This window comes from Phyllostomus discolor, chromosome 6 (assembly GCF_004126475.2).
Source record: "Phyllostomus discolor isolate MPI-MPIP mPhyDis1 chromosome 6, mPhyDis1.pri.v3, whole genome shotgun sequence".
Lineage (NCBI taxonomy): Eukaryota > Metazoa > Chordata > Mammalia > Chiroptera > Phyllostomidae > Phyllostomus > Phyllostomus discolor.
Genome location: NC_040908.2, coordinates 163901722 through 163917907, shown reverse-complemented (window position 1 = coordinate 163917907; position 16186 = coordinate 163901722). Strand labels below are relative to the sequence as shown.

General features: G+C 49.5%; 5 protein-coding genes and 1 non-coding gene across 13 annotated transcripts; 3 read left to right on the top strand and 3 right to left on the bottom strand.

Moving 5' to 3' along the window:
- Positions 1–1776: 1776 nt before the first annotated feature.
- UBXN1 (UBX domain protein 1) lies at positions 1777–4454 on the top strand. Of its 3 annotated transcripts, none has more exons than XM_036029601.1 (10): positions 1777–1897; positions 2001–2088; positions 2228–2281; positions 2367–2461; positions 2557–2626; positions 2858–3049; positions 3140–3191; positions 3311–3427; positions 3954–4146; positions 4314–4454. In XM_036029601.1, exons 2-10 carry the CDS (start codon positions 2030–2032, stop codon positions 4361–4363), a joined length of 882 nt encoding a protein of 293 aa, XP_035885494.1. In that variant the 5' UTR covers positions 1777–1897; positions 2001–2029; the 3' UTR covers positions 4364–4454. The 3 variants fall into 3 exon arrangements, with proteins under 3 accessions (XP_035885494.1, XP_028371396.1, XP_035885493.1); XM_028515595.2 differs by having other exon boundaries at positions 2367–2473; XM_036029600.1 differs by having other exon boundaries at positions 1828–1894; positions 1998–2088; positions 2367–2473.
- A 466-nt stretch (positions 4455–4920) lies between these two features.
- Positions 4921–6873, bottom strand: LOC114500361 (ubiquinol-cytochrome-c reductase complex assembly factor 3). Its single transcript, XM_028517036.2, has 3 exons — positions 6669–6873; positions 5755–6578; positions 4921–5546 (listed from the first exon to the last, which is right to left on the bottom strand). The coding sequence occupies exons 1-2, from the start codon at positions 6786–6788 to the stop codon at positions 6435–6437; spliced, it is 264 nt and encodes an 87-aa protein (XP_028372837.1). The 5' UTR covers positions 6789–6873; the 3' UTR covers positions 4921–5546; positions 5755–6434.
- A 2033-nt stretch (positions 6874–8906) lies between these two features.
- LBHD1 (LBH domain containing 1) lies at positions 8907–10797 on the top strand. The gene is made up of 4 exons (XM_036030017.1): positions 8907–9154; positions 9248–9392; positions 10311–10535; positions 10739–10797. Exons 1-4 carry the CDS (start codon positions 9038–9040, stop codon positions 10795–10797), a joined length of 546 nt encoding a protein of 181 aa, XP_035885910.1. The 5' UTR covers positions 8907–9037.
- CSKMT (citrate synthase lysine methyltransferase) lies at positions 10128–12534 on the bottom strand. Of its 6 annotated transcripts, XM_036029599.1 has the most exons (3): positions 12378–12409; positions 12036–12111; positions 10128–11913 (listed from the first exon to the last, which is right to left on the bottom strand). In XM_036029599.1, exon 3 carries the CDS (start codon positions 11846–11848, stop codon positions 10967–10969), a length of 882 nt encoding a protein of 293 aa, XP_035885492.1. In that variant the 5' UTR covers positions 11849–11913; positions 12036–12111; positions 12378–12409; the 3' UTR covers positions 10128–10966. The 6 variants fall into 6 exon arrangements, with proteins under 6 accessions (XP_035885492.1, XP_035885489.1, XP_028371589.1 ...); XM_036029596.1 differs by having other exon boundaries at positions 10128–12111; positions 12398–12534; XM_028515788.2 differs by lacking the exon at positions 12378–12409 and having other exon boundaries at positions 10128–11622; positions 11782–12257.
- Positions 12189–12337, bottom strand: LOC114501143. Its single transcript, XR_003684907.1, has one exon. It is a non-coding gene; the product is annotated as a small nucleolar RNA SNORA57 (small nucleolar RNA).
- On the top strand, positions 12432–15138 carry C6H11orf98 (chromosome 6 C11orf98 homolog). Its single transcript, XM_028515789.2, has 4 exons — positions 12432–12602; positions 12756–12880; positions 14312–14409; positions 14502–15138. The coding sequence occupies exons 1-4, from the start codon at positions 12564–12566 to the stop codon at positions 14609–14611; spliced, it is 372 nt and encodes a 123-aa protein (XP_028371590.1). The 5' UTR covers positions 12432–12563; the 3' UTR covers positions 14612–15138.
- Positions 15139–16186: the final 1048 nt, after the last annotated feature.

The window sequence follows — 16186 nt, the reverse complement described above, 5'->3', positions numbered from 1 at the left end:
CCCTGCGCTAGGGCCTTGGGTTGGTGGTCTGTCTCGCTCTCCAGTTTCTCCTGGTTTATCTGCACACGAATGCGGGACCTCTGGGTCTGCCAGCCACCTTGTGCACCAGTGCCCCTCCATGATCTGCCACCTCGCTGGGTCCACCCGCTGCCACCCTGTGTGGGGGTCTGCCAGCCACTGCATTTTGCTTTTTTTTTTGCTGTGACCCCTCTCCACCCAGCCATCCAACTCTGTCCTGCCTGCTGGTCTGGATGAATATGTCTACTTCAACTCCTTGGTTGTTGGACGTCCATACAGTTCACTTTTCTGTCAGTACTGGTTGTTTTTTTTGTTTCTAAATTTTTGTTGTCCTTATTTTGGTTGTACAAGGAGGCACAATGTGTCTACATACGCCTCCATCTTGGCCAGAAGTCCAAGGTATAAAAATTTAAAGAAAGCAAGCAAGCCCTGGCTGGTGTGGCTCTGTGGATTGAGTGCCAGCCTGCAAACAAAGGGGTCACTGGTTCAATTTCTGCTCAGGGTACATGTCTGGGTTATGTGCCAGGTCCCCAGTAGGGGGCGCGCGAGAGGCAACCACATGATGTTTCTGTCCCTCTCTTCCTCCCTCCCTTCTTGTCTCTCTAGAAATAGATAAATAAAATCTTTTAAAAAATAAAAGAAGGAAAGAAGAAAACCCAGAGTCCAGTCCAAAAACTGACTGAGAGTTAACCAAGCCCACAGAAGAGGCAGGACATCCCAGGCAGAGGGACCGGTAGGTGCAAAGGCCAGGGGGAGGGGGAGGGCCTGTTTTGCAATAAGCGCAAGTTACCCGCAAGTGGTGGAAGGTAAAACTGCTCACTAATTACTAATATTTACACAATACAGTCTTGCCAGGTACCTGAGGTAGGTGCTATTGTTATCCTCACTTTGCAGATGGGGCTCTAACAAAAAAGGAGGGGGAGGCAGGAGGAAGCCAGACTACTGGCATTTAAATCCCCTCCTAAGTGATTGGGGTGGCATGGAGTTTTAAGCAGGGAGGTGATGACCGGGTAAGATACTGTGTTTTGCAAGCAACTCAATTAATTCCCTGAAGAGGCTGAGCAGGTCAAAGAGTATTCACATTTCTAATACTAGTAAACAGTGGCAAATAGCTTCCCAACTGGTTGCACCAAGGGACCATACTGGGAACTGGCTTCCTTCTGCCCACGGGTTCAAGGCCGCACCTCCTTCCCCACAGCTCTCAGACGCCCTGGTTTAGGGGCCATTTCTCTATCCGACTCCCACAGGATGCTTGCCCTGCCCGGCTGGTCCTGACAGAAGGCCCACGTTTGTGCTTTCTTTTTTTCCTTATTTTTTTTAACTTTTACATTTATTTTTCTTTTTTATCCTCACCCCAGGACATTTTTCACTGCTTTTAGATATATATATAGAGAGAGAGAAACAGCCATGTGACAGAGAAGCATCAATTGGTTGCATGCACCCTAACGGGAGATCGTTCACACCCCTACTGTGGATTAAACCCGAAACCTAGGTATGTGCCCTGACCGGGGCATCGAACCCGTAACCTTTTAGTTACAAGATAATGCTCCAACCAACTGAGCCACACTGGCCAGGTCTTGTTTATTAATTTTAAAGAGATGGGGGGCGGGCAGAGATGAAGATTGATTTGCCTTTCCACTCATTTACGTATTTATTGGTTGGTTGTTGCACGTCCCGGACCAGCGATAAAACCTGCAACCCTTCCTAATCCAGAGGACGCGCTAACTCGCTGAACTACCCGTTGTGGGTCCAGGCTTGTGCTTTCTGACTCTCAGCGGCACCCGTCCACGGCCTTCTCCACGTGACCCAAACAGATCCGCGCATTTCCGCTTCCTCTCTGCTTTCTTCTCTTCGGTGTCCGCGGCGGGTCCGGAGTTGGGTGAGTGGGCGAGCGCCCCGGTCTGGACCGTCGGGAGCGGGATTGTTCGCGGGCCGAGGGCGCTCCGCGCTGACCCTCTCGGTCCTCCTTCTCGTCCCCCCAGGTCCCCGCGGGAGCGGCGTTGGCGGCGTCATGGCGGAGCTGACGGCTCTGGAGAGTCTCATCGAGATGGGCTTCCCCAGGGGACGCGCGTAAGGGAGGCCCCTTACCCCGGCCCGCGGGGGTCCCGGACGTGTCCGGGCCTTTCCCCCAGCCTGGCCTCAGGCTCTACGCCCCAACCTGACCGTCACCATGGCTCGTGGGCGCTATTCACGGTGTTTCTGCCCTCAGGGAGAAGGCTCTGGCCCTCACAGGGAACCAGGGCATCGAGGCCGCGATGGACTGGTGAGCGCTCGCACCGGGTGCCAGGGGACCGGGGGCTCCGAGGGGCAGCCTCAACGTTGACCTCCCTCCCGACCTTTTCTGCCAGGTTGATGGAGCATGAAGACGACCCCGATGTGGACGAGCCGCTAGCGACCCCCCTCGGACATGTCCTAGGACGGGAAGCCACCCCCTCCGAGCACGGTGGCCCTGAAGGTCCTGACTGAGGGACACGGTGTGATTGTTCAGGAGGGCCCGAGGAGGATGAACGGGTAATGACACCGATCACTTGTTTGTAGGACCTGGGTCCGCTGCGGAAGAAAGCAAACCCACCTTGAGTGAAGAGGAAAGACAGGAACAGACGAAGAGGTAAGGAACAGCCATGCATTCTTGAGTGTCACCTTCCACCTCTCCGCAGTACACAGTGTAATCGGAGAATCTCGAATTTTTCACATTCTTTCTGCCCTTGCTTGGCGCTTCCTTTTTTTCTGTCCTCTTTTATCACAGGGTCCCTGACTTGGTTTTCTGAGTCCCTTGTCATAAACTCACCTTCCCGATCCATGTTCATTTCTCTTGAGCTTTCTCCTTTTTGCCATACAGGATGTTGGAGCTGGTGGCACAGAAACAGCGGGAGCGCGAAGAAAGAGAAGAGCGGGAGGCGCTGGAACGCGAACGGCAGCGCAGGAGACAAGGGCAGGAGCTGTCAGCTGCCAGACAGCGGCTGCAGGAAGACGAGATGCGCCGGGCGGCAGAGGAGCGGAGGCGGGAAAAGGCTGAAGAGTTAGCAGCCAGGTCTGCTGCTGGGGGTGTTAAATGAGAGATGTGAAAGGAATCGATATGTGCTTTCTCCACACCTGACCTTTCTTTCTGTGTGCATTTCAGGCAAAGAGTCCGAGAAAAGATTGAAAGAGACAAAGCAGAGAGAGCCAAGAAGGTGAGTAATCGACTAGGGAGAGCTAATCCCATTTTGTGCACAGCTGGGAAACGAAGGGCGCACAGCGTTTCTCCTGAGGGTGGGGCGTGCCTGATGCAGTGTTCTTCTTTGTCCTCCAGTATGGTGGTGGTGGTGTGAGTTCTCAGCCATCCCCTCCGACAGAGCCAGGACCTGTGCCCTCCTCTCCCAGCCAGGAGCCTCCCACCAAGCGGGAGTACGACCAATGTCGCATACAGGTACTGATTCTGGTTCTGCTTGCTCCAGGGACCCGTCTGTCGGCCTAGGAAGCGCCTAGTCCAGAGCTTTTTTCAGTCCTGTTTCCTTTGCCAGACCTCCCCCTTCTTTGTAAGTGGCTTTTGAAATCCTACCTCCTCTGCTCCTAGAAAGATCAAATTTCACTTGCCCAATCTTACTTAAATCCATGTCTCCCTCTTACTCAGCAGTTATCTCTTCACTTCATGCTTTCATTGGGTTTATTACACAGCTGTTTGCAAAGCTAACGTTCATGTATGATGAGGAATTTATCCAGGTAGTTTTGTGTAATCTTGCCTTTGTCTTTCTTAAATTGTGAGGGAGCAGGGAGTATGTTTCTGTTCAGTACTTGGTCGAGCAGAGCCCAAGTAGTCGTTCATTAGGTGCTTTTAATAGTAGTTACGTTGGTTAGATCTGAGGAGGAGGAGGAGCCAGCTTTGCTCTTCTTTCCCTTACTTGGGTGCCTCACTCAGCTTTGACACTCACCGTAGTCTTTCACTCGCCCTCTAGGTCAGGCTGCCAGATGGGACCTCGCTGACCCAGACCTTCCGGGCTCGGGAACAGCTGGCAGCTGTTAGGCTCTATGTGGAGCTCCACCGTGGGGAGGAACCTGGAGGGGGCCGGGACCCTGTGCAGTTGCTCAGTGGCTTCCCCCGGCGGGCCTTCTCAGAGGCTGACATGGAGCGGCCCCTGCAGGAGCTGGGTATGACGACACGGGGGACCTGAAGCAGGACTTGGGTGTGATAGGGGACATACCTGAGAAAGGAAGGGATGCAGAGAGAAGGGACTTTGTGGAGATGATGTGAGGCCAGGAATTTTGGGGGACAGATAGGTATGTGTGGTTTAAACCTGTTTTTCTTCCATCTTTAGGACTTGTGCCTTCTGCTGTTCTCATTGTGGCCAAGAAATGTCCCAGCTGAGAAGGCTCTCTCCCACCTTACCTGACCTCGTCATCTTTGATAAAGCACTGACATCTCCTTCCTAATAAACAGACCCTCTGAGTTCTCTATATGCGGACTCCTTCCTGAATGGCTGGGAGGGACCGAACCGAGGCAGAGGAAGAATCTAAAGGGAATGCTTTTAGAGGAGATACTACCCATCTTAACGTTTTTAACAGACTTGTTTCTAATCTCTGGGTCTGATGAGTTTGCTGGGAAAGTTGAAGGGGAAGAGGAACTAGGGGTGGGGAATACAATGGATAACACCTTTTGCTCCTATGAGTAAGGCGGTGCATAAGCCTGAAATCCTGGTTAGCTGTGTGCCCGACTTTCCTAAGCCTACTTTCCTCCTTTAGTGAAACATGACCACACACGTTGGTGGGTTATGCAATGTGGGGGAAAGGTGCTTGAGTACAGCGCCCGGAGCTGAGTCAGTCCTCAGGAATGTTCCTCGGTTGTTCCTGAATGTTGAGGAACATTAGTGACTCTCACAAATGCATCTCTTCTGCACTACAATGTATTGAAAACTTAATAGCACACATTTTAAAGTACTTTTATACACGTGAACTGGGATATGAAGGTACTATTATTACCTATGAATGGGTACCATTGTCCCATTTTAGAGACAGGGACACTGAGCCATATGACTTGGCCACACTGACATGGGTTAGAGATCCTCGACACACACTTGGGGAGCCCACAAATCTAGGGCTTGGGCTCTGCACTGCCAAACACCTTTATGAGAGCTGGTCCCTCTGCTGCTGCTAACCCCAGCCTAGCGTTCCCGCAGACTCCTCTCATTCCCAGCCTGTGAAAGGACCACAGACTGTAAAGGTCATATATGATGTGATTTCAGCAGCTGAAAACTGCTCCAACACTCAGCCTGGGCTTATACCTCAGTGTACTTGGTGGTCTGGCTAAATTTATTTAATAAAGCAACCTTTTTTCCTATTGCCAGGATATAAAATAGACAAAAGCAATGGACTTGACTGTGGGGCTGTTACTTCACCAACAGTTTTGTGCCATCCCTTCAGTAGCCTTTCCAGTAGGCCCCGTGAGTGGACTCTGATGGAAAACTACAGTGAAAACCCGGATAGGGGGAAAGCCCCACTATCTGTTGAGAGGTTGCTCTGCCAGGCATTGCACCTTACTGTTCTAAATTAACCTTAGGACAGCCCTGGCTGGGGTAGCTCAGTGCACCAGGGCTGCCTGATCGATTCCCAGTCAGGGCACATGCCTGGGTTGCAGGCCAGTTCAGGTCCCAAGAAAGGGCATGCATGAGGCAACCACACATTCATGTTTCTTTCCCTCTTGATCTCCTTCCCTTCCCCTCTATAAATAAATAAATAAATAAATCTTTAGAATTAATTAACCTTAGGACAGACCTTAAGATAATTACCACTTTTTATAGAACAGGACTGAGGCTCAGATTTTGTAACATGATGGAATTGAATCAAGATGTGACTCAAAGCATGCTTTCATTACTTCAAACAAATGGGCTCCAAAGGTTAAATAATGGCCACAGGAGACATCTGGCGCATGTTAAGTGCTAGAAGCCCCACTCCAACCTCACTTGAAAGGTAGAAACCTGTGTGGGCATTTCTGCTACAAGATTTTCTGGTATAGTTCTGAATTCAAGAATGTCCCCAAAAGTACAAACAGGTCACGTGACCTGACTCGTGTTTTGAAAACGTAGTCGCTGTGCCTATTGGGCTTCAGCCTCACGTGGGGAGCGGGGCAGGCGGGAGCCGAGGTCATCCCCGCCCACAGAACCGACCCCAGAACTCGGCATTTACAGGCGTCAGACCGCAAGGCTCACTCTCTGAGTAGAGGAACACGATTTACTGATTCCTTCAGTTCGATGACCACGTCCGATGATTCTGGCCAGCGATAAGAACGTGAACGCACAGTCAGTGCAAGGTTTAGGGGGAACGTGCTCACTCAGCAGCAGCTTCCCGGTCCGGGCTACCCGCCAGGTCCATGAAAGAGAAAGACGGCCTCGGACTCCAGCGCCAGAGCGGAGCTCCCAGCACCCACCGGTTCGGGTCCCATCTCATGTTGACTTGCCGCTGCTCACCCAGTTCTTCTTCCAGGTCACGTTCTCCTGCGTGGCAGCTGCCTCCTGCAGAGTGGCCAGCACTAACTGTTTGGTCCTGGCCGCCTCTTCCCTGCTCCGTGGGTCCTGTCCCGGCATCTCCTGCGGGCAGGGAGAAAGGATCGCAGTTCCAGCTGGTCCCATGCTCTCCGCCGGCCCACCCACCCCTTCTCTGATTTCCATTGCTCCCACCTTTAGCATCGCCTGAACGCGCTCCTCTCCCGGGGTTACCAGGACAAAGAGTGCGGAGCCCACGCCAGCCCACGCACTCACTACTGCAACTGCGATCAGTGCTTTACGCAAGGACCCCATTGCTGACCGCCGGATGAGCGAGACGACCTCACGCCTTGTCCCGCATTCTAGAAACACTCGCACCGCGTCTCACTGGCTCCTGCGCGAGCTAGAGCGACCCACAGCAGATACCATAGAGGGGGACGGGCTAGAGAGGACCGATCAGGAAACGTTTAGAATCTAGAGCGCCTGGGTCTTAAGTTTAAATTTGGCGGAGAGGATTGAGCTGTCAAGAAGGTTTTGGACCTGGCTGGTGTGGCTCATTGGATTGAGTGCCAACCTCAGAACCAAAGGGTCGCGGGTCTGATTCCCAGTGGGGGCACATGCCTGGGTTGCAGACAGCATTCCCAGTGCGGGCTCGCCAAAGGCATCCAGACACTGGTGTTTCTCTCCCTTTCTTCTTCCCTCTCCCCTTCTCTAAAAATAAGTAAATACAACTTTTTAAAAAGGGCTGCATATCATTTCTTTAAACAAACAACAACAACAACAAAAAAGGTTTTGGCACCGAAGTCCGGAGTGGGAGTGCGTGTTTTTGTTTTGTTCTAATTTTAGAGAGAAACATGGATTTGTGTTCCACTTATTCATTCATTGGTTGCTTTTTTCCCCCCTAAGATTTTTATTTATTTGTTTTTAGAGGGGAAGGGAGGGAGAAAGGAGAGAAACATCAGTATGTGGTTGCCTGTGGAGCCCCCGCCCCCAGCTAGGGACCTGGCCCAAACCCAGGCATGTGCCCCGTCCCCTGACTGGGAATCATATCTGTGACTGCGTGGTTCTCAGGCCTGCGGTCAATCCGCTGAGCCACAACAGCCAGGGCCATTGGTTGCTTTAAAAAAAAAAAAATCCTCACCACCTGTTTATTTTTTAAATTGATTTTAGAGGAAAGGCAAGTGAGAGAGAAACATACATGGGTTACCTACCATCAGCACCCCTACCGAGCATGGAGGCCAAATTTACGCATGTGCCCTGACGCAGAATGGAACCTACAACCCTTTGGGGTATGGATGACTCTCCAACCAACTGAGCACCCTGGCCAGGGCTCATTGGTCACTTCTTGTAGGTGCCCTGACCAGAGATCAAACCTGCAACTCTGGAGTATCAGACATGCTCTAACCTACTGAACTACCACACCGATAATGTGTGTCTTTGTGGTTGCTGTGGGTTTTACAACTAACTGCCCAGTTCCAACATTTACTTCTATTGATCTATCTGATCAATAGAAGGCCAGAGCAAAAAAGGGGGGTGGGGGGAGGCTAGGGTTGTGCTCTGTGGTCTCCTGTAATAACCTGTGGTGTTTCAATACACATAGTAGACATCCAGATACTCAAACACATCAATTCATCTACAGATCCTCTTCAGCCCCTTCAAGTCCTGAACAAAAACTCGAAGCCAAGTATACTAGGTGTGGAAAAGGGTGTATTTATATATTTCTTTATCGTACTTGCTAATAAACTTGTTACATCCTGGATGGGTAACTCAGTTGGTTAGAGCATCATCCTGGTACTCCAAGATCCCTGGCCAAAGCACAGACAAGACTCAATCAATAAATACACAAATAAGTGGGACAACAAACTGATGTTTCTCTCTCTCACTAAAAATTAATAAAAAAATCTTTAAATAAGAAGAGTTAACGTGTTTAATTTTTCATCATGGTATGCCCTTGGCATTCATACACACACACACACACACACATACACATATAAAGTCTAGATTTTGTGTAACGTACAAAATTCCAATTTGGAGAAGAAAACACCTTAGTTGTGTGTGGACAGTCATTTAACATTTAAGTTCTTTGTGTCCTGGTTTTTGCATTGTAAAAGGGAGCTGATAACAATGTCTCATAGTTTTAGGATAATTAAATGAGTTTATACATAGAGCCCTGGAGAGTAGTAAATACCATATAAATATTCATTTAAAGATGCAAGGAAGTATGCCAATTTGGGAAACCCAGTAAACAAAGGAATAAGGAAGTTATGAGTTTGTTATTAAGGCTCTTCACTCACAGGGCTTTAATCCAGATGTCCTTCTTAATATCCCTACTGCCTTTCCTAGTGTCACCAGGGAGTGAATAGAAATAAAGCTCTTATCCCAGCCTTGGGATTTCCCCCTCCCCTGGGAGGCCCATAATCTCCTGGCATGTCATCCTGCTCTCAGAAGTGATTAAGGAGCCAGGCTCCAAAGAAGATTAAAGGAGCAGTCTGTGGGATACACTGGGAAGCGGTTCAGAACTCTACTCTGAGTTCAACCACCCCACTCGCTAAAACTCAGCAGCCATGGACCTTGAGCCAGGGAGCAGTGAGGATGAGCATCCAGAAAGTCCTAGGCTGACCAACCCTCTGTGGAAGGACAGAGAAGAAATCAACAGAGACGAAGTTCATCAGGATGCTCAGGTCAGTACTTTCCCACCCTGTGCCCTGCTGCTGGCTCATCCTCCAAGTTAGCCCAAGACCTCTGCTGTCCCCATGCAGGTTGTCTCTCAAAAGACCCAGCTCCCCTCCCTTGTGGTGGAAGCTTCAGAGGTAAGTGAAGAGAGCGGGGAGCTCCAGTGGCCGCACGAGGAGCTGCTGTTGCTCACTGATGAGAGAGAAGAGGCCCAGGTCTGCTTCCAGGACCAAAGTGAAGAGCCAGGTGAGGGAGCTGGCAGGCTCATTGGGGCCCTGTGACCTGGAAGTTCTGGACAGGACCAAGATGGAAAACTTAGTTGTGTTCATGAATTAAGCAATGCCAGGCACACAGGTGTTCAGTCAACAGAGTCAAGAAAAATGTTGAGATGGGAGAGAAAGGTCAGGGTGGCTGCCAGAATTGACCTTTAGAGGACAGTTCCGATGTTGGATAGATCATGTCTTTTTTTTTTTTTTTTTTTAAGATTTCATTTATTTATTTTTAAAGAGAGGGGAAGGGAGAAAGAGAGGGAGGGAAACATCACTGTGTGGTTGCCTCCTGTGCACCCCAACCAAGGACCTGGCCCTCAACCCAAGCATGTGCCCTGACTGGGAATCGAACCAACAACCCTCCGGCCCACAGGCTGGCACTCAATCCATTGAGCCACACTAGCTAGGGCTCATGTCTTTTAATATGTGTTTTTAGTATTTTAAAATATTTAGTTTGTTGTAGGGGAAAATAGATAATAAAATTACCCCAAATCTAACTACCTAGAGACAGTTAACATTTGAGATGTTTTCTTTTGCAGATATTTTATCATGTCTAGATACTATTATAGAAACTCTTTTTTTCTTTGAGTATTTACTATGTGCCAGGCACTATACTATAAACACTTGCACCTCAAGATTTTCAGAATCCAATGAGGGATATACTTTCCCCTCTAGAGGAAACTGAGGCTGTGAATTTATTAGGCTTTTCATTATAATTGCTGTATTACTTTATAGGCACAAATTACAAATCTACGTTTGTTTCTTAAATAAAAGGCGAAACATTTGATCTGAAGTGAAACAAGCATCACAAGTTCATTTTATTTTTTAAAAACTCAATGGACCAGAAATATTTTTCATTGTGCATGGGCTCTTTAACTCCCTTCCCCCCACCCAGGCTGGACATGGAGCCCACTGGACCCCAGATCTCCTCTAAGAACCATTAACCCACAACTCAGCTGGGGGCAGGAACAGGTAGAGCAAGATGCCTGTTGGGTTCCTGAGGACGCAGAGTGTCAGGAAGCACCCAATGCCTGTCCGCTCTGGGATCCTACAGGCTTCCATGTCGGCAGAAGCCAGTATGTGGAATACCCCCATCTCCTGCCTCCCAGGAGCTTTGAGGGTAAGTTATTGTTTGTTCTCTCTCCTTTAACATTTCACCTCAATTTTACCTATCCTTTCACAACTTTCTCCTGTTCCCAGGAGAGGAAAATGAGATTAGAGGCTTGGCCACTGGGTTTGATGAACAATTCTTATCTGCTGCTTCTAGAGAAGTTCCAGTTAGCCAGGGGTGAGGAATGATCCACTTGGATCTTCTCTGTTCAGCACTCATTCTGGGCCTGGGCCTGCTCGATGTTTCAGCTATCGCTGTATGCAATCCATAACTCCAGGTTCCATGCCTACCTTGCTGATGGGTAAACTGGGCACAGAAACCATCAATACTGTGTGCACCCACCTAGGAAACATGGAAGCCAAGACTGAAACCCTCCTTTTCCAGCCATCTTGCAAAGGCAAAGCTCTCCACCTCTCCTCACCCAACAAAAATTGTAGTCTTTAATGGGAGCCTTGAACCAAGTAAGCAAAGTAGGTGATGCCCCTGAAAGGGCCTATCTCCTGCACAGTCACAGTCCGGCCTTGGGATCTTTGCTCCAAGCAGGGAAGCCGCACATCCGGGTCCTCATCTGAAAACTGAATCAGGGTTCCCTGGGGGTGTAGGACCCTCAGGCATTCTGACAGCACCTGGTAAGCCCCAGGCAGACCACCCCTAGCAACGGCATCCCAGGTGCCCTTGTCCAGTACTAGCTGGAAAGAGCCGGAGGAAGCCACTGGCTCCAGGTTCTGGGCATCAGCCTGCATGAAGTGGAGGCAGGAGGCAGGGTGCCCAGGGCACAGAGGTGTTTGGCCTTGACCACCTTCCAGGACGCGGTTCATGTGGGCCACAGCCACAGGAGAGAAGTCCACCCCCAGCACGTCCACGGGATGCGGGCACTTGGTGTAGAGGCCTGTACACAGGCTGGAAGTCCCACAGCCCACGTCTAACACTCGCAGTGGACAGGCAGCCTGTGACCCCTGCAACAGCGGCAGTAGAAGCCCCTGGACTTCCTCGTACCCAAAGAACCAGTCGAACGTGGGGACGCAGCCCAGACGGGGCTGGGCGTGGAGCTTATCCCAGAGGCAGCGGTCCGCCAGGCAGCTACCGGCCAGGGAGCCTGTGGACAAGTGGAAGGCATGTGTCACCCGGAGCCCGAGTTCTATCAAACTGCTGCAAAAACAGCGCAATGTAACCTGGGATTTTAAAAGCCACCCTACAGGGAGTAGACTCCCGGGGCAGGAAGAAACCACCTTGCCCTTCCTGACTCTAGTCCTACCCGCCAAATTGCGGCGCGTCCCAGCAGCCAGGGTCGCCCAGTGGAGGATTCGGCGCAGCGCGGCCATTCGCAGGTGGCGGCAAGATCAGCCAGAGAACCTTCTTGGAAATGTTGCCAGCCCTTCCACGAAGCCTGAGATTCAAGAGACGATCTGCAAAATCCGCTTTGCGGAATAACGCGTGTAGGCTAACTCTGCAGCCTCGGCAAAGAGCACGCGGGCGCGCACAAACACACACACCTATAACGGTATGAACGGCCTTTATTGGTTACAAACGGGAATGGAAAAGGCGGGGATAGGAGGGCTTCGGTTCCTGGGGCGGCTTCGCAGACCTGAAACAAAAAGAGAAGGCATGAGTACCCCGTGGAACAGCCCGCAGAACTTCGGTTTTGCCCTGCTTTTTCGAGATCAGTGTCCCGGCGCTTGAGGATAGAACCGGCGGACTGGAAACCGTCGGCACCGAAGACATGACGCCGAGGGGGCCGGAGCCCCTTTCCTCTGCCTCCGTACATTACGGGGACCGGGACCGCAAGCCCGACCCCCGCCAAGAAGAGGAGGGTCCGCAAACCCCGCCCCAAACCGTCACACGCCAGGTTACCCAACTAACACCAGACTCACTCTGCGATGATCCTCGGAAAGGTTGAGAAGCTTGCTGAGCTCCTTTATATAGCAGCCGGGCCCGCCCCCGAGCCACGATTGGCTTGCGGAGGGCTGAGGGGCGGGGCCCATACGGACCCTGCGTGGAGCGGAAACGCAGACCCAAAGACGGCAACGCAGCTCAGCCATGGGTGGTCCGGGAGGGAAGATCAACCGGCCCCGAACGGTGACTGTGTGGGAGCGTCGACTTTGTTTCCGAAGCGTCCCGGAGCTCTCTAGTCCTGCCCGAAATGGGATCGATAGGCCAGAGTCGCCGGGTGCGGGGATCCCGGGTCCCGGTGCGCGGCCTCCGTATAATTAGCATCTTCCTTCCATGCAGGAGCTGAAGAAGAAACTGTTCAAGCGACGGCGGGTGTTGACTCGGGATCGGAGGCTGAAGCGCCGGGTGGTCGGGGCTGTGATAGACGAAGGGCTGATCACGAAGCACCACCTGAAGAAGCGGGCGTGAGTGCCAGACCCTATTCCCCTGGGTCCTCCCCAAAGACTCTCCTTTCCTATTTCGGCCGAGCTCCGGAGTCGCTAGCACCTCTCTGCTTCCGTAGTGCACTCGCGTTTAGGCAAGGAACGTGCCTGCTGTGCTGGTGCCTTAAGTCTTCAAGCCTCCCACTGTACCGGCAGCTTACAGCTTTTCTTTGGGTCTTGGACCTCACTGAGAATCTTAAGGAGAGCTGTCGACTCTCCCATCTCTGAACATAGATTTTTATCAGTAAATTTTAAAGCGCACACAGAAATGTGCATACAACTAGATTAATTTTCCGAGGCACATGTGGGGTTTTGCATATAAGTTTCAGGGGCGCCGGGGCCTTGGGGAAGAGTTCCCATCCCATCCTTTCATCGACTTCTTTATCAATATTTGCAGAGTTTATAATGAGAAAATTTCTGGGTTTTGTCCCTGGTTCCTGGCACAGAGCTCCTAAAACCTTCAGACAGATAGCAGTGTCTTTTTATTTCCTTAGGAGCCCCTTCTGAACATACCTAAATTTATGCTAATGAATGACGGGGTGGGACTGGTCACCAGAAAAACCCAGTGATTAGAGGATCGGAAAATTAAGCCTCACCCCGCCTCGCTGCCCCTCGACCTCTAAGAGGTAGGGCAGGAGCCCGTGGGGGGTGCTGGCTATTAAGCTCTACGAAAACTCGAAAACTCGGAAACAACAGATTTGATGAGCTTCCTGGTTGGTGAATTGGTGGAGGTGCTAAGAAGGCAGCTTACTTGGACAGGGCCTGGAAACTTCGGTGGGGGAGGGGTATAAGGATTAAATGGTAATGGGCAAAAAATGCAATAAAGATTAAATCAAAAAGAAAAAAGGAAAGAAACTTCTGGCCTCTTCCCCATACCTTGCCTTCTGCTTCTCTTCCATCTGGCTGTTCTGAGTTGTATCCTTTTATAATAAATCAGTAAATGCAAGTAAATGTTCCCTGAGTTCTATGAGCTATTCCAGCAAATTGTGGAGCCTGAAAAAGGGGTGAGAACCTTGATTTATAGCAGGTGGGTCAGAATGCGGGTAACAATGTGCTATCTCCAGGTGAGTAATGTCAGAGTTGAATTAAATTTGTAGGACACTATGTTAATAACTGCTGAGAACTGAAGAATTGTTTGATGTGAGAACACCCCCCCCCACACACACACACTCCTACCTCAGGTGTCAGAAGTATGGAGAATAGAATGGAAAAATAGTTTTCCCTTAGAAGTTTCTACAATATACTAACATTTAAGGTTAAATATTTTATCTGTTCAGTTTAAACTCACTACCTTAGGGCCTTGCTTTTCAAACAGTTCTTTGAAGTGGCCAGACCTTTTCAATAGCTAGAACCACTTCTGTGGTTTGTGTTGGTTCCGGCTAACCTGGACCTTTGCTCCTACTGACCCTTCAGGTCCAGTGCACGTGCCAACATTACTCTGTCCGGGAAGAAGCGCAGAAAACTCCTCCAGCAGATCCGTCTTTCCCAGAAAGAGAAAGCAGCCATGGAAGGTGAGGGTGGGACACCGAGGGGAGGGGGGTTGGCAAGGGGGCAGCCTGGATCCACTTGGGTTCTTGAATGCTTCTTTTTTCTCTTTGCTCAGTGGAAATCTCTGCAAAGCCAGCCAGGACTAGTGAACCACAGCCCAAATCTCAAAAGAAGACCAAAGCCCCCCAGGATGTAGACATGGTGGACCTTGAAGAAGGGAGCTGAATCTTACCCCTTGCACCAGAAGATTCTCAGCCAGAGCCAGGAGGACTCAGTGGTTGTTTCAGAACAGTTTTGAGTAAACATTGCACGTTTTCGCTCTCCCCAGACTCCTTTTCATAATGGCCTAGTGACCTGCTGTGGAAGGAGGTGTTGAGAGAAGAGTGGAAAAGAAAGATCAGAGAGAGGGCTTAGTAGTCAGCGTCATTTGAAATAAAGCCCTCGAGTTCTCTCTGAGATGTGTGTGATTAAATGTAGGGATGGGGACGGGCCATGAACAGGAGTCTGTGAGTATAGAAAAACGCAGTTGGGAAAGGGGACCCCAGAGTGTACCCGAGCAAAAGCATCAAGAAGCCAGCCTCTGTGACAGCCCTGTCTCTCTAGTGAGCGACACTCGAACTTTTCATTTGTGAACAAAATGTAGATTATTGCAGAGATGGCAGAGGAGGTAAGCGTCCTAATACCGGCCCTGCAGGTTTGTCTCTGTTTCCTTTGCTGGATTACGTTTTTAATAAAGTGAAAACCAAACGTTATTTTTCCCTTTTAATTTGCAGAAACTTTTGGAAGCCAGAGCTGGGGTGTTTAATTAATGTGAAAAGCTGCCTGTGTGGAGGTGTGTTTGGGGAAAAGCGTGTTCTCTGCGCCCTCTTTAATCAGTGCATGCTTCCTGGAAGAGGGAGGAAGTTGTGGCCCAGAGTCACAACTTTATGTTTTGAATAATACCAAACTTCTAGTGAACTTAAGAGATCAGTACTCAAACTTTCGGTGAAGTTAAGAGATTAGTACAATAATATGTACTAATATATGCATTCTTATGCATGTACTTATATATGCATTCTACCTGGATTTACCAATTTGCACCACTTTTCACTTGTTTTATCTCTTTCTACACATTTGCAAATATGTATGTGTATGAATATGTACCTTTGTTGTCTTTGCTGACTCATTTGAAAGTCAATTGCAGATGACATTCCTTCGCAAATGTTGCTATATTTCTATAGAGCAAAAATACTATGATCACACTTAAGACTTAACAGTAGTGAAATAGCTACCACTCAGTTTTCATATTCAAATTTCCTCAGTTGTCCCAACAATGTTCTTTATAGCTGTTTTTTCCCCCTCAGTCAAGAGACCAGTCAAGGATCCCATTCCATTTCATTGTCGTATTTCTTTAGTCCTCTGAATTGAGAACAGTATCCTTTCCTGGCCTTAGATGTCTTTGTGTTTTTGGAAGAGTTCAGCCTAATATTTTTTTCTTTTAACAATGTCCTACAACCTGGGTTTGAGTGTTGTATGTTTTCTCATAATTAGGTTTAGGTTAACCATTTTGGGGGGAAATTCTGCATAGATGATTTTGTTTATTTTTCATTGCATCACATCTGGAAGTACAGTGGACCCTTGAACAATATGGATTTAAATGACACAGGTCCACTATATGTACTTCTGTTTCAGCAAATAGTGTAGAGGTGTTTTCCTTATGATTTTCTTTCTTTTAAGATACATTTCTCTTTTGTAAGTTGTTGGTCAGTTTCCTAATTTTTCTCCCATTACTCTCCCCTCCCCCCACCTCCCATATTCAAT